Genomic DNA, 17,242 nt, shown 5'->3' with positions numbered 1-17,242 from the left:
AACCAAAATTCACCTTTCCCATCTACAATGGGAGTTGGTTGTTTGGTGGACGAATAGTGAGGGAAATGTCAAAATAGTTTGTCGAAGTCAAACTGTCAATGTCAAAGCAAAACGAGGGAAAAACTGGAAAAGTGCAACATTATTCACGTATCCTCTAATTTTTTCATGAGTCTTTCTTCTGTTTAAAATAATTTCTTCATCAGAGGAAGTTAATAAATCATCATCTGATGAATCTTCCAAAGGCATTGTAATCCGTTTTACCAATATTATGGTCCCAAGAAGACTAATGTCGCACATATTTATTCATATAATAATAATAGTCGCCGAAAATGAAAAAATGTTTAGGTTATGTTTACACTTCAGGTGTCATGACGTCAGCACAGTCATCAGTTTTCCACCAAATCCGTTTCCCTATTCATCACATTTTTGCACAACATAAATGTTCAACACAAAAAAAACTTATGATTGACAGTCCACCAATGTTGAAATTCACCGCAAAAAGTTGATGAATTTAAAAACGCTACCTAATTTTTCAGTTTTTGTCGATTTTAACATTGCTGATTTCAAAAGCAATGTTACGTCTTTTTACTGATTAAATTAAAGTAATTCTTATTTGTTTTTGTCTTTGTATTTTTACCAAGTAAAGATTTATTGGACATGACCTTCATAAATGTGACTTTTGTAATGTAACTAAATTAAAGGTGCTTTTACAAATGCACAGCTCACTTGATGAACATTTATATGAAATCAGTTATACGTATCTAATACTAATACGATCACAAATCTGGAGTCCAGTAAAAGAGTTCGACGAATTAGACCCAGGTTTTCTGAACATAATTGATGTTTTGTGTAAATTGTATTTTTACAATTAAACATAGGTACTTGGTAACATCTGAAACGTCAATGGAAATGAGAAAGATGTCAATAAAGTAATTTGTAATTTCCAACGTTGTACTGCTGTTAACACCATAGGCGTAACAAATATTTGAAATCCCCCTATATGGCGTCTGATTGTGGAAAAATCACAACCCTGTTGGATATTTAACAATAATTTATCAGTTTCTTTTAGCGGTGCTATTTTAAACCATCAAGACATGTGAAGACAATTTGCGATGGTTTAAATTGCGTACTTAAAAAACTCAAAATTCACCTCATTCCGGCCCGTGGTCGATGCTAACGTAGAGCAAACGAAAGTGAAATGGTAAAAAAGCTACAACGAAAACCATTACCACGCAAGAAATTTAACACTGACACTGAATTGAAACGAAAAAACGGACAAAACACTTTAGCGTACGAAAAAACGGACAAAACACTTTAGCGTACGAGTATCTTATTCACAGTAATATAAAATTAGGAAAAAAATTAAGTTGAATACTATTCGACTATGAAACCAAAACAGTGGCGCGTCCACAATTTATTGTCTAAATTTCCATGCCATTTGTTCACTTATTCTTAGGTTTTTCAAAAAACGTCTAAACTCGGTACAGGTTGCAAAGACACACTTGTCATTTGCAACAGCACTTTTATGGCATTAGTCATTTGAAATTACTTTTAAACTGTACTTATATGGAAAATATTCAACCCAAACTATGATTTTCTGGTCCCTTTGTGTCTTTATTTGGTTCAGAAATATGAAAAAAATGCTGTTGCAAATGACAAGTGTATCTTTGCAACCTGTACCGAGTTTATGTATTTTTAGATTGACGCGGGAATATTCAGGACTTACGTGTTTAACCATTTCTTTACTCGTAATCAATTTTATGACAAAGCATTCACCAGGAGTCAACTGTGAAGACGATTCAAATTCAGGTGCTCTTGATAATATGCAATGTTTTCTTTCGGATTAACCAGTAGCAGGAGTTCGTCTGTTAAGTCCAGATTGTGATGTATCTATCCCAGGCACAATTACATTCCAAAAAAGAAGTCGTATAGCAACATATATATACCATCTCTTATTTTGCTGGATATTGTAGTAAGAAAAGCTCGTAGAATTAATATAAAGTGCTGCAATTGCAGAGCGATAATTCTGAATCGCGATGATGATGCCAATAATGACAATTAGTAAATGCAAACTTAATAATTAAGCCTGGCGGATATTTGCGTTTTGTCACAGGTCATACCGTGAGGTTTTTATTTTACTGAACATAGGATTCATGGATCTGTAAGTTTAGTTGCCTATTTCAAATGAATTGACTTGTCCATTTTAGAACTGAGCATAGCCATTTTAAGTTGTATGTTCAGGGAAATGAAAAACGCAGTGTATACAGTAAAGTTCTGGCGAAAATTTAACGTTATGCAACACAAAATACCAAAAGCTCAAATTGCTAGATTCCATGTTTAACGTTTTAATAAGGAATCAAAGTAGGTAGTTTCATTTAAAAGTCAAAATGACATTTTGTTCAGAAAAATAGGCCTATTTGGGTATCTTTAAGAGTGCTGCTTGAACAGCATTTTCCGCCATTTTTTATCGTGTCAGACTCTAAAGACAATGATGCCATCATGTGTTGCATAACATTAAATTTTCGAAGGAACTCTACGATGAATAACCTGTATGTAAAACCCAGAACAATATTTTTTTAAATACTGACCTATTTTTATGTGGGTCACAGATTTTCGATTAATTGTAAGAGAATTTTAAAAACGAAACAGAAAAACTACCTCTTCCACCCCAAACATGCGGCTCGTAAATTATGTTCTGAAAGGTCCTTGACTCGGGGGTGATTTTTAACAGTTCCACAGGCGAGACAGGGTCAGTGTCGCTTGGCAGCTGCGACCGACGGGCTGTCCAAGGTACGAGTACGAGAGTGACGGCAGGTGAATAATTGTGACCCGGAAGTGGTGTAGTGAATAGAGTTACAGTTACCAGGTGTGTTGGTAACTGGGTGATAGCAGGTTTGGGCAACCTGGGCTATAAATCAGTACCTTAATGCGTAAAACCTCCCTATACCATGGTATGATTCCTGAGCACCGGATGTCCGGGTGGGGGCACCTTTGGCTCATGACACGGCTAGGCCGTTGACCGGGCGCATCTCGTAGAGATGGCTGGTGGTGGCAACCAAATGCACCGATCATACGTTGCTGGTCAAAAGGTTATGAGGTCATCCCGGTCCCCAGGTACTGAGGGGGCATAGTGACGTATGGAAGTGGGTTGTAGGCTTATACTCTGGCCGTGGCGGTCTTCCTCTGTGGAGACTGCGGGCGGGCTGTGCACCCCAAACTGCACACGGGGCTATTACAGGTGCTGCTAGAACATCCAACGCAATCCCGGAACGTAGCGCTCTGAAGACGACGCCCGTGGTTCGAGCCCCTCATCATGATAGAAGCTAGGGGGAGGAATCCCCCGGGTGAGTCACTGTATGACCTTGATTCGCGACAGATGTGTCAGGTGTTTATCATTTACATGTTTGTACCGTCCCATTGAGCAAACCCGAGTCCGGACCTGTGCTTTACCTTTTGAATGACTGAATGAGGTGGAGGTGAGTCCGATTGTAGATTATCGTATGACTGTAGCTGAGATTGTCTAATTTAATGTGTACCGATGAGTCTGATCGATTAATTATCAAATATTGAGGGATAACGCCCTTGGGCAAAAATCAAGTCTTACATAATACTTGTTTGTTATCAATTTTGATGTTTAAATGTTTCTATTTTCATGTTCACAACCTCATGTCATAACGTTGATCCATTTCGCTCAACAAAATGGCTTTAAAAAAATGGTTTCTTCCAATTTTTCGTAAAAAATAAATTAATGTCCATCTTAACATTTACTAGTCGTGTTTTGTTGCTAAGAAGATTTAAATTTTGTAGACAATTTTGCTTAAAAAGGCAAATTCATATAGTATTGATTACTTACGTCATATCCTATTTTTCTGCTTCAAATTACAAACGATTAGGTACATAAATACGTCCTCATGCGAGCTGCAGTTACATTCAAGGACGCGCCGAAATTAATGTGTAAGTGCGTTGTGAATAGTTCTACTTATCAAGAATTAGTGATTTTAGAGTCGTAGTTCAGCTCAAAATCTGTCAAAATGATGTGGATTTTAATAATAATAATTATTGTCATTGCGATCGCATTAGGCTGTTATAAAATCGTTGACTCCCACAAGTATTGGACTAGGAAGGGTGTCGTTCAAGGTAAACCCATGTTTTTGCTGGGGGACATTTGGGGCATAATATTTCGAAGATATTCCATACCTGAATTAAACCTGCAGTTATATAACATTAGTCCAAATGCCAGGTAAATTCAAAGTTCGCTTGAATTATTCAACTGACAAAAATTTCCAGATACTGTGGACTATATCAGTTTCTTCAACCCACTCTCCTAATCAGAGATCCAGATTTGATCAAACAAATCACAGTGAAAGATTTTGATCATTTTGTTGACCACAGAAGCTTCATACCGGCTTCGAGTGATCCCCTGCTGGAGAATACTTTATTTGCACTTACTGGAATGAAATGGCGCGAGATGCGATCTACACTCAGTCCTTCTTTTACAAGCAGCAAAATGAAGTATCTGTTTTCGATAATCTCACAAAACGGAGAACAGTTTGTCAAACACTTTCAAGAACAAGAAAAAGATATAGTCACAGTTGAAATGAGAGACGTCATAACAAAATTTACTAACGATGTGATTGCAAATGCTGTTTTCGGGTATGAGTGTAACTCTTTGAAGGATCCGAATAATGAATTCTACTTAATGGGGAAAATCGGCACAAATCTTGCAAACTTTAGAACATTATTTGTAGTGATCGGATCTATCGTGATTCCACAGTTCATCAAGGTACTCAGTTCCTTTATGGGTTGATTATAATTAAGCGGAAATTTTGTAGCTGTTCAAATTCACATTTTTTCCCAAAAATATGACCCAATTTTTTAGTAGAATTGTGAAGGAAAATATCGACAGTAGAGAAAAACGTGGCGTCGTAAGACCAGACATGATCAACTTAATGCTGCAAGCGAGAAAACCTAATTTCAAATATGAACACTCGCTGTCTATTCCAGATACAGGTTTTGCTACAGTAGAAGAGTCAGATATTGGACAAGATCAAAAATTTTCAAAAAAAGACATCACAGACGAAGACATCACTGCGCAAGCCCTTATATTTTTTCTTGCAGGTTTCGATTCAGTATCTTCGCTCTTGTGCTTCATGTCCCACGAATTAGCAGTTAATCAAGATGTCCAGGCAAAACTCATACAAGAAGTTGATGACACTTGGAACGAATGTGATGGAAAAATTACTTACGAAGCTCTCATGTCCATGAAATACATGGATATGGCGGTATCAGGTATAAATTGAAAACTCGTTTCAGTAATAGGTACCTAATGATTTATTTTTTGCTTTAGAAACTCTTAGAAAGTGGCCAAATGCAATTGCCATTGACAGAATTTGTACAAAACCATACACAATTGAGCCAAAATCACCCAACGAAAAACCATTTCGTTTGGAAATTAACGATAATGTGTCGATATCAATTTATGCTCTTCACAGGGACCCACAGTATTATCCCGATCCAGATCGTTTTGATCCCGAACGATTCAGTGATGAAAATAAGAGTAAAATGCATCCATACACTTATATTCCATTCGGAACAGGACCCAGAAGCTGTATCGGCTCCAGATTTGCTCTGATGGAAACCAAAGTTTTGTTTTTCCATCTCTTGTCAAGTTTTGAAATAGTTCCGGTTGAAAAAACCCAAATACCGATAAGATTAAGCAAAAAAGCGATAAACATGTCACCTGAAAAAGGTTTCTGGGTGGGACTTAAAAAACGTGCAACAAGAACATAGTGTTCATGCTGAAACCTAGGTTTACTGGTAGTAAAATACAAAATCAAAAATTTTAATCGGCTCACAGTTTACCTACAATAATAGTGATACAACTCTAAAAATCACTTTTTGAGATAAATGCGTTTAAAGTTTCCGTTCTTTTGGAAACTTAGCGGAGAATAATGATATCTATTTGGCGATCCGATAGGTATTGAAGAACTGCCACTGTTGCTGATGCAAATTAGACTATTTGCCGTGTATGGATTTGTGGTAATTTTAAAAGCGTATTTTTTGAGTTATGCCACTATTGCAATGTATTGATGATATACGCAAATTAATACCAGAAAATTATCATATCACTAAGTTTTGAACCCCCTACGTTTTATAGGCAACACTTATAAAAGATGGACGCATGCCCAGGACCGACAAGAAGAGGTAGTGCTTCCTCCCATTGCAGCGTCTTATCTTCTCTTCTGCCCTACCGCTACTGTACACTTTAAATTCAAAACTTGCAATTATTCGTCTAGTTACCAATGTCACCAACCCTTTATATTTGCCAAATATAATTTTCCTAGCATTGTGTTTTGAATTTTTTTTAATTTAAAATTTGAAATAGGGGCAAAATAGAAAGAATATTGTATTACACTTGTTTTATTAGCCATTTTGTCACATTTGTTTGCTTTATAGCACTCCTCGTGCTCTATAAAACGCGTGCAACAAAATGGTGTTTTATAAAACTCGTATAATAAATTACTATTTTTCTCTTAGATTAAATGTAAGCAAGATTATACATAATCTGATTTCACTAGACCTAGTCGCGTAAGCAGGAAATCTTTGTAGATACAATTGCCAGTCGCATTAGAATGTATTGTGGGTTGCATTTTCAATCCCGCCGGGTTCATTGTCACTCGTGAACTACTCTGTATGTGAATAAATAACAGATAAAGCAAACTACCAAACTAGTAAATTATTTCTATTTTTACGATTTAAGAAATAAAACAATTATACAGGGGTATTCACGAGTAATAATGGGCCTAAAAACGCCCCGACGCAACCAAATAAACATACTTTTCAAGCGACTAGACATCAATAATTGATTTTTTTATTTTTCAATGAATCCAAGACTGCTTTTATTAAGACAATTTCCAGTTGTCGTTACCTGACATCTATCAAACCTAAAATGTATTTGTGTTTAAATAAAAATAACCTAAAAAAATTGATGTCAACTTCATGTCAAATTAAAAAAAAATAAAACCAACCATGTTTTAAATATTTTTAAATAAATATTAATGATCCACGAAGACGATGAAAATGTATAACTTTGCTTCTCAATATTTGTAAGGCTCATTATTACTCGTGAATAACCCTGTATAGACAAAATATTAACTGCGCCGCAAAATTAACGCATAATTTCAAAACTCGTGTTTTTGAGCCAAATTCATTTCCAGTTACAACATTTCGAACTGTAAAGTATTAAAGAAGTAGATTTATAAAAGTAAACACTACAATAATCAGAACACAACAAAGAAAGTAAGAAAAGAAAAAAAGAAAAAAATTGTGATTCGGAGAAAACAAAGAAATTTAACATTTAATAGTGTGTGTTGGCACACCGTGCCTTTATTACAGCTGCACAACATTGTCTCATGCTTAAAATGAGGTTTTGTATAACTCTTTGCTTAATTTCTTCTCAAACTTGAGTTAGACCCAAAGACACCTGATGAAGAGTTGTTGGTGGATTTGGTAACCTTATAACTCTTTTATCTGTAGGATCCCACAATTACTCGATGAGGTTTAGATCTGAACTCCTTGCTGGCCATTGCATTTGCCCAATTTCGACCTCACGGAAATAATGCTGCACTATTCCCGCAACGTGCGGTCGACCATTATCATGCATAAAAATAAAGTCATCCCAATGGGACAATATGAGGTTCCAGAATATTGGTAATGTACGTCGCCTCATTTCGGTTTCCTCTTACTAGCACCACCAACTCTGTGCGAGTGTCCAAAGTGACACCTGCTCAAACCATAACGGAACTTATTCCAAAATTGACTTTCGGGATAATGTTACATAGAGCATATCGCTCTCCTGAGCATCGGTTCACCCGGACACGTCTGTCACTTTGATCCAGGCAAAATCTGGACTCGTCAGAGAACATTACTAACCTCCATTCATCCAATTCCCAATCAACGTGATTTTGGGCAAACAGCAATCGTACTCTTCGGCGAGCCGCTGCCAACTGTGGGCCCCTTGCTGGTATCCTGGGCCTTAAATCGTGTTCAGCTAGTCTTCTTCTAACAGTATTTGCACTAATTTGGAATTGATATCTTCCTAAAGTCATAATTTGCAAAGCTGGACCAGTCAGAGTCCTGTGTCTCAACGACTGTAAAAGCAGAAAACGATCCCGTTGAGCTGTTGTGGTTCGTCTGCGTCCTTGTCCAGGTCTTCTAGAGTATTCTCCTGTCTCGTGAAATCGACGCAAAACTCTAGATACCGTTGACTGGTGCAGATCAAGACCATTTGCAATATCTTGCTGATTAATACCGTCTTCGGTTAGTACAACAATTTGTGCACATCGTTCGGCTGTTGTATGTCAACTTAAACATTCGTAGGGATTCATTTTCGAAATTTATGACTGAAGGAACCAAAACTTCTGACTAACCGTCTCTCAAATCCACAATCAAAATGCTTTACGAAATTGACCAATAACACTAATACAAACTTTTCATAATAAACAACTTTAGAAGTTATGAACATGGCGATTTTTGCTACTAAACAAAAGAAATACGATAAAATAAGAGATTCAGCATAAGGGAATCGCAGAAGAAGTAAAATACAAAAAACTACGGTTCATTTTTACTTTATGCGATAATTTTGCGGAGCAGTGTAAAAATATTATTACATTTAAACAAATTTTATTAACAAAATGGTAAAATTATTTAAATGTAGGTATTACAGATATAATAAGTAATTTTATCAACTGCCTGGCTTAAGTAATATTAGTTTTTGGTATTAATTGTTATGAATATCGTTAATGGACATAACTAAAAAAAAATGCTTTTGGAGTTAAAACCCTCGCTCTTGTGTTATTTTACTTGTTAACCACTTAACCAAGGTTTCATCATGAAAACTATATTTTTGTTGCACGTTTTTGAAGTCCCACCCAGAAACCTTTTTCAGCTGACATGTTTATCGCTTTTCTGCTGAATCTTATCGGTATTTGCGTTTTTTCAACCGGAACAATTTCAAAACTTGACAAGAGATGGAAAAACAAAACTTTGGTTTCCATCAGAGCAAATCTGGAGCCGATACAACTTCTGGGTCCCGTTCCGAATGGAAGATAAGTGTAGGGATGAATTTTACTCTTATTTTCATCACTGAATCGTTCAGGATCAAAACGATCTGGGTCAGGATAATACTGCGGGTCTCTGTGAATGGCATACATTGATATAAGTACATTATCGTTAACTTCCAGACGTAATGGTTTTTCGTTGGGTGATTTTGGCTCAATTGTATACGGTTTTGTACAAATTCTGTCAGTGGCAATTGCATTTGGCCACTTTCTAAGAGTTTCTACAGAAAAAAATACAATATTAGGTATTACTTAAACGAGTTTTCAATTTATACCTGATACAACCATATCCATATATTTCATCGACATGAGAGCTTCGTAAGTAATTTTTCCATCACATTCATTCCAAGTGTCATCAACTTCTTGCATGAGTTTTTCCTGGACGTCCTGATTAACTGCTAATTCGTGGGACATGAAACACAAGAGCGAAGATACAGAATCGAAACCTGCGAAGAAAAATATGAAAGCTTGCGCTGTGATGTCTTCGTCTGTTATATCTTTTTTTGATAATTTTTGATCTTGTCCAATTTCTGACTCTTCTACTGTAGCAAAACCTGTATCTGGAAGAGACTGGGACTGTTCATATTTGAAATTAGGCTTTCTCGCTTGCAGCAATAAGTTGATCATGTCTGGTCTCACGACTCCATGTTTTTCTCTACTGTAGATATTTTCCTTCACAATTTTTGTAAAGAATGTTATCATCTTTTCAGAGAAAAATGATATTTTGAAGAGCTATCAAATTTATTGTTTAAACATAATTTTTCAATGAAGGAATTACCTACCTTGATGAGCTGTGGTATCAGGATGCTTCCCATAAACACAAATATTTTTCTGAAGCTCTTAAAGTCAGTGGCTTCTTTTCCCCTCACGTAGAACTCGTTATTTGGCTCCTTCAATGAATTACAGTCAAACCCGAAGACAGAATTTGCAATAACATCGTTGGTAAATTTTGTTATGACATCTCGCATTTCAACTGTGACGACATCTTTGTCTTGTTCTTGAAAGTGTTTGACAAACTGTTCTCCATTTTGCGAGATTATCGAAAACAGATACTTCACTTTGCTACTTGTAAAAGAAGGACTGAGTGTAGATCGCATCTCGCGCCATTTCATTCCACTAAGTGAAAATAAAGACTTTCCCAATAAGGGATCACTCTCGGTTGGTACGAAGCCTCTGTGGTCAACAAAATGATCAAAATCCTTCACTGTGATTTGCTTAATCAAATCTGGATCTCTGATTAGCAGGGTGGGCAGAAGAAACTGATATATTCCACAGTATCTGAAAATTTTTGCCCATTAAATAATCAAGCTAACTGTGAATTTACCTCGCATTTGGAATGATGTTGTATAATTGCAGGTTTAGCTCAGGTGCAGAATACTTGCGAATTAATATGCCCCACGTGTCCCCCAGCAAAAACATGGGTTTACCTTGAACGACACCTTTCCTAATCCAATACTTGTGGGAGTCAACGATTTTATAACAGCCTAATGCGATTGCAATGACAATTATAATAATTATTAAAATCCACATCATTTTGACAGATTCTGAGCAGAGCGAAGTCACTAATATTACTAATTCACAACGCACTTACACATCAATTTGCACGCGTCCTTGTAAATAAATGTGTAGCTCATATGGAGCTATATTTATTTATGTAATCGTTTATAAATAATCTTTAGCGACAAGCACGATTAGATAATGTTAAGTGAATTCGTTATTAAATTATTATTATTTTTGTTTTGTTCCAATGACGTTAATTAATCTTTAATAAACATGAAAATGCATCATTTTTTAAAATGTATTGTGTCCAACAACATTCACCAGCGTCAAGTCGGGCCAAGAGTTACACTTATAAATTTAAGAAAAGGAATAAAAATTGGAATGTTCTTAGATTTAGCTCAATAAGACAAACGATAGTTGTAGATAAGAATAATAATACTGAAGAAAAGAAAACCAATAAAAGTTTACGAGTAAACAGATATACCTATACTTTAAAAGTTTAATCATCAAAATTCATAATAAAAATTCACAAGAGTAGAAGCCTAACGAGTATGCAACCCAAATTACAATATCGTCACCATTGTTTTTGTAATGTAAGTGTAATTTGGGTTGCATGTTATGCTCGTACGGTTCGCACTCTTCTAAAATGGTGAAAGTAAATATTGTGTATCAAAACAAAAGTTCGTATAATGAAATAGATACTTTTAGTATTGTATAATTTTACTTGTTAATCAGCTAACACAGGTTTAACTATGACAATTATGTTTTCGTTTTACGTCTCTGAAGCCCCACCCAAAAGCCTTTCTCAGCGGACATGTTTATCGCTTTTCTATCAAATCTGATCGGTATTTGTGTCTTTGCAACTGGAACTATTTCAAAATTCGACAAAAGGTGGAAAAATAAAACTTTGGTTTCCATTAGAGCAAATCTGGAACCAATACAGCTTCTGGGTCCAGTTCCAAATGGGAGATAAGTGTATGGATTAATTTTACTCTTATTTTCATCACTGAATCGTTCAGGATCAAAACGATCTGGATCAGGATAGTACTGTGGGTCTCTGTGTAGGCTGTAAATTGGTATAATTATATTATCCTTCACATCCAGCCGTAACGGTTTTTCGTTGGGTGCTTTTGGTTCAATCGTGTACGGTTTCGTACAAACTCTGTAGCAATCGCATTTGGCCACTTTCTGAGACTCTCTACATTGAAAATGCAATACTGGTAATTTAAATTTTACTAAGTTGTGGTTTTCGTACCTGATACAACCATATCCATGTATTTCATCGACATTAAAGCTTCGTAAGTAATTTTTCCATCACATTCATTCCAAGTGTCATCAACTTCTTGTATGAGTTTTTCCTGTACGTCTTGATTAACTGCTAACTCGTGGGACATGAAACACAAGAGCGAAGATACAGAATCGAAACCTGCAAAGAAAAACAGGAAGGCTTGAGCTGCGATGTCTTCGTCTGATATTTTTCTTGTCGCAAAATTCTGATTTTTGCCAATATCTGATTCTTCCACTGTAGCAAAACCTGTATCTGGAAGAGACTGGGACTGTTCATATTTGAAATTAGGCTTTCTCGCTTGCAGCAATAAGTTGATCATGTCTGGTCTCACGACTCCAAGTTTTTCTCTACTGTAGATATTTTCCTTCACAATTTTAGTGAAGAACGTTATCATCTTATCAGAGAAAAATGATATTCTAAAGAGCTACAAAATATATTGTTTAAATATTCTTCAATGAAGGAACTATTTACCCTGAGGAACTGTGGTATTACGATGGTTCCCATAAACACAAACAATTTTCGGAAGCTCGTAAAGTCAGTGGCTTCTTTTCCCATCACGTAGAACTGGTTATTTGGCTCCTTCAGCGAGTTACAGTCAAACCCGAAGACAGAATTGGCAATAATATCGTTTGTAAATTTTGTTATGATATCTCTCATTTCAACTGTGACTACATCTTTGTCTTGTTCTTGAAAGTGTTTGACAAATTGTTCTCCACCTTGCGAAACCATAGAAAACAGATACTTCATTTTGCTGCTAGTAAAAGACGGACTGAGTGTGGATCGCATCTCGCGCCATTTTATTCCAAGAAGTGAAAATAAAGATTTTCCCAACAGGGGATCAGTCTCTGTCGGTACGAAGCCTCGATGGTCAACAAAGTGATCAAAATCTTTTACCAACATTTGTTTGATCAAATTTGGATCTCTGACTAACAGAGTGGGTAGAAGAAACTGATATATTCCACAATATCTGGAAAATGTTTTCAGATAAATGATTCAAGCCAACCATGAACTTACCTGGCATTTGGAGTAAGGTTGTACAACTGGTCAGTTAATTCAGGCGCTGAAATCCTTCTAAATATCGCTTTCCAAGTGTGTCCAAATAAAAACACGGGTTTAGTTTGGACAACACCCTTCCTGGTCCAATAGCTGTGAGGGTAAATGAGTTTATAATACCCCAAAATAACTGCAATGAGAGCTATCAAAATCCAAAACATTTTGATGGAGTCTGATGAGTCAACACCGACAATAAGTCTTGTTAATTTTAACAATTTACAGTGCTGTTAGACACTTTAGTGAGATCACGTGGAACTGTTTATGAATTTATACACGTAATTATTTTTAATCTGAAGCAAATAAATCTGATATAGTTTGATAAGATGATTCGAAAGGTGATAACACTGATAACATTTGACTAGTTTTTTAAGAATTGCAACTGTAAAATTAGGTGCTGAGAAGCATTTATAAGGGTTGCATTTTTTTCGCTTTCATTTCGAAACCCAAAAAAAATTGAAAAAGTTTCAATGGCAAAAATGTTGACTCTTGTATGGTCTTCAAGTGTGTGAAACTAAAAAATGAAAGAAGAAAATTTCATTCTCTCTGTCTCTAAGAAACATCTTTCTTGGTATTTACAGCATCTCATTTGTTTTCATAGAACACTATAACTAAAGTTGAAGGAATATTTTGATTATTAGCGAAAACCACATCAAAATTTCTTCACTGATTTTGTACTTATACCTAAGTGTGCAAGTAGTACGTATACAGGATGATTTTGAAAGACGTGCAGATATTTTAATCACGAGCTACTGGCTTATGTAGAACTCGGAAAAAATGTTTAAAAAATTCTATGTCAAAAAATAAAATGACATTTATTTTTTGAGCTACAATTTTTTTTAATTGCTTTTAGTCTTCTACGTTGTCAAACAACCTCGTAGGTAAAATTTCGGCACATTTTAAAAATACACCCTGTATATCATATTTTATAAAACGTACACCTATAGGTTGCTCTAAATATAAATTTATTTGAATGCCCTTTATTTATTTAAAGAAAAATAAAACATAAAGTTCATTCAAAAATCAAAAAACTACCAACGTTGCATTTTCCTCGATAATTACTATCGGCAACGCTGTCTAGTGTAAAATTTGGTGAGACTTGTAATTTTGAGGTTAAATGTTTTTCTGGGCATGTTTAAGTAAAAGTAATAAGAATCAATAATTAAATGAAACGTGCTGTTAATAAAACAATATGAACGAAATTCAAAGCAATTGAATTTTATTTTGAATCAAATAAATGTCATCATAATTTATAGTTACCAACATAGCATGGAAAAATATCTACCTAGGGTTTTTTAAATTTTACCAACTTAAAGCAACAGGTGGTGGTTTTTTGATTTTTGAATGGACTTTAGTTGGTTTTAGATTTTTTAAAATTTGACATGAAGTTGACACCTAAATTAATGTAAATTTTTTAGGTTATTTTTATTTAAACACAAATATAAACCATTCACGATTATTTCAAATTCGGACTATCTATGAAAATCTGACATTTTAGTTGGCAATATTGTGATTTGTCTTAATAAATCTATTTTAGGTTATAATTCAACCGAACTCTGCTCTCAAGTTGTTACATTTTTTAAATAATTGAACGCATTAGGAACAATAATCGTAAAATTGTAATTGAAATGAAACATACATATCTGTAGGGCAGTTCTGGGTAAATTCTTATTAACTAAATTAATGACGGAATTGACAACAATGCGAATATTTAAAAACGAAACGTCATATGACAGGACCTGACGCCAATCTAACAAAAAAATATCGCGGCCTCCTGCGTGTTTAAAATAATCGTGAGCGGCATATATATGATAGATGTCACGTAATGACAACTGAAAATTGTCTTAATAAAAGCAGTCTAAGATTAATTAAAAAATAAAAACATTTGGTATCTACTCGTTTGAGAAATATGTTTATTTGGTTGCATCGGGACGTTATTAGGCCCATTATTACTCGTGAATACCCCTGTAAAAAAAAGAGTAAAGCAGTTGGGTAAAATTTATGTATATTGAGTAAACGTGGAGTATAAATTATTATTTAGAAGGAGTGCGTCGTTTAAATCCAAACCAGAAACCACCCTCGGCAGTCATGTTGAAACCCTGCTTCGAAAGCACCAACGGTATTTTTGTCTTTTCGGTTGGTACAATTTCGAAATTTGCCAGAATATAAAAGAATAGTGTTTTCGCTTCAAGAAGAGCGAATCTCGAGCCGATGCAGTTTCTGGGTCCAGATCCAAAAGGAATATAACTATAGGGCTTGATTGTGTTTTTGTTTTCATCACTGAAGCGTTCAGGATCAAACCGTTCTGGGTCAGGAAAATATTTAGGATCTCTATGGAGCCCATAAATCGGTAGTAGAAGAATATCATTTTTTGCCAAATGAATAGGGTTTTCTTTTGGTGATGTTGGTTCGATGGTATATGGTTTAGTGCAGACTCGATCTATTGCTGGAGCGTTCGGCCACTTTCTCAACGTCTCTGTAATAGCAATAAGGAATTAATTGTATTCAATAACCCCAAATCATATCAATTTTACCCGAGGTAACCATGTCCATGTATTTCATGTTCATCAAGGCTTCGTATGTTAGTTTTCCGTTACAATTTTTCAAAGTTTCGTCAATTTCTTGCCGGAGTTTCTCTTGAACATCTGGATTGGCACCTAGCTCGTATGACATAAAGCACATCAGTGAAGACACCGAGTCGAAACCTCCAAAAAAGAAGATGAGAGCTTGTGACGTAATGTCTTGGTCAGTAATCTGGATTTTATGTTGTTTTGGAGTTTTTCCAATCTCTGATTCATGAACTGTCGCAAAACCTGCATCTGGAACCGAATTAGATTCTTCATATTTCAATGAACCATTTTTACGAGCTTCCATTAGCAAGTTAATCATGTCTGGTCTAACAATGCCGTGTTTTTCTCTGCTCTGTATATTTTCCTTAACCAGTTTGTTGAAAAAAATTCCCACCTCGTCAGCAAACAGTTTAAATCTCAACAACTAAAAATTGAATGAAAAGATGTTATAGGACTCGTGAAAACATGTTCTACCTTGCACAGTCGAGGCATCAAGAAGTAACCCATCAATTTGATGTTGGTCCAAATGCCAGTCAAGTCTGTGGTTACTCTTCCCATCATGTAAAATTCATTTTCAGGTTGTCCCAGCGAATCGCATTCTACTCCAAAAGCGGTACTCGCTATAACGTCATTAGTGAACCTAGTGAACGTGTCTTTCATCTCAATCTTGATCAAGTCTTTGTTCTGTTTTAAAAAGTGTTGAGCAAACTGTTCACCATTTTTTGTAATGAGCTCAAACATGTACTTCATCTTGCTACTAGTGAAAGCCGGGCTAAGAGTGGACCTCATATCTCTCCACTTTTGCCCAGTGAGTGAAAAAAGATTCTTTCCGAACAGCGGATCACTCTCTTCGGGGACTAAACTTCTATGGTCGAGGAAATGGTCAAAATCTTTTATCGTAATTTGTTTGATCAAGTCTGGATCTCGTAACATCAGTGTTGGGGTAATAAACTGATAAATTCCGCAGTATCTGTGAATTACAAATATTAATTAATGTAATGGGAAGAAGAAGTCACTTGCCTTTCATTTGGAGCAATGTTATATAACATTTCAACCATTGCAGTGTTGGATTGTAGCCGTAAGGCGGGACCCCAGTTATCGCCAAATATTGGAAGAGGTTTTCCTTGGACAACACCCCTTTTGCTCCAGTACTTGTAAGGGCGAATTAGTAGCCAATAGGCGAGTGACAAGACCGCGATTGTGATTAATATCCAAGCCATACTAATAAAAATTATATAATGTGATGTGTTGAAGAAATGTAATAATAATTATTCTAAAATACCTGAATATAATAAGTGTGTGATTAGCTAGAGATGTAGTGGTTGTCTCTGTTGTCTTCACGAAAGATTGATGTATTTAAGCGTGACGTGACGCAGTTATTAAGCAATTGATGTTGAGTGGAGATAAATATAGGCTGATAAATTTTCTTCTTTGTTTTAAAAATTTCGGAATTGAAGCAAAGTTGAATATTTCTACACAAAATATATGTGCAGATAAATAAACATGTACATGTAGATGTAAAGTAAAATGTTTGACTAATTCAGTTCATTTACTAGATATAAGTACATAAATAAAGCTGAGTAAGTATATTTTTACTAAACCAGATATTAGAAACAGATAATGTATATTTTGGATAATAATTCCAGACTCATGTTTTCATATGTTTTCACATTAGTTGCTATCAGTTAATTAAATTACTATTGTTAAAAATAATT

The 17,242-nt window shown here is 35.3% G+C and overlaps 2 protein-coding genes and 1 pseudogene across 4 annotated transcripts; 1 reads left to right on the top strand and 2 right to left on the bottom strand.

Annotated features, from left to right (window-relative positions):
* The first annotated feature begins 3,249 nt into the window (after positions 1-3,249).
* LOC138139286 (cytochrome P450 9e2-like) lies at positions 3,250-6,351 on the top strand. Of its 2 annotated transcripts, none has more exons than XM_069059511.1 (5): positions 3,250-3,954; positions 3,994-4,240; positions 4,288-4,783; positions 4,833-5,289; positions 5,348-6,351. In XM_069059511.1, exons 2-5 carry the CDS (start codon positions 4,032-4,034, stop codon positions 5,788-5,790), a joined length of 1,605 nt encoding a protein of 534 aa, XP_068915612.1. In that variant the 5' UTR covers positions 3,250-3,954; positions 3,994-4,031; the 3' UTR covers positions 5,791-6,351. The 2 variants fall into 2 exon arrangements, 1 of the variants encoding a protein (XP_068915612.1); XR_011162262.1 differs by having other exon boundaries at positions 3,251-4,240; positions 5,348-6,039; positions 6,158-6,351.
* A 2,260-nt stretch (positions 6,352-8,611) lies between these two features.
* LOC138139285 (cytochrome P450 9e2-like) lies at positions 8,612-10,770 on the bottom strand. Of its 2 annotated transcripts, XR_011162261.1 has the most exons (5): positions 10,444-10,770; positions 9,902-10,397; positions 9,395-9,851; positions 8,841-9,340; positions 8,612-8,807 (listed from the first exon to the last, which is right to left on the bottom strand). XR_011162261.1 is itself a non-coding variant. In XM_069059510.1 (4 exons), the coding sequence occupies exons 1-4, from the start codon at positions 10,650-10,652 to the stop codon at positions 8,898-8,900; spliced, it is 1,605 nt and encodes a 534-aa protein (XP_068915611.1). In that variant the 5' UTR covers positions 10,653-10,770; the 3' UTR covers positions 8,612-8,897. The 2 variants fall into 2 exon arrangements, 1 of the variants encoding a protein (XP_068915611.1); XM_069059510.1 differs by having other exon boundaries at positions 8,612-9,340.
* Positions 10,771-11,321: 551 nt separating this feature from the next.
* LOC138138598 (uncharacterized) lies at positions 11,322-17,089 on the bottom strand (annotated as a pseudogene).
* Between the last annotated feature and the right edge of the window lie 153 nt (positions 17,090-17,242).

The sequence above is a fragment of the Tenebrio molitor genome, chromosome 9 (genome assembly GCF_963966145.1).
Source record: "Tenebrio molitor chromosome 9, icTenMoli1.1, whole genome shotgun sequence".
In the NCBI taxonomy this organism is placed as follows: Eukaryota; Metazoa; Arthropoda; class Insecta; order Coleoptera; family Tenebrionidae; genus Tenebrio; species Tenebrio molitor.
The sequence above is the reverse complement of the archived record's forward strand: the minus strand, read 5'-3'. Positions and strand labels throughout refer to the sequence as shown.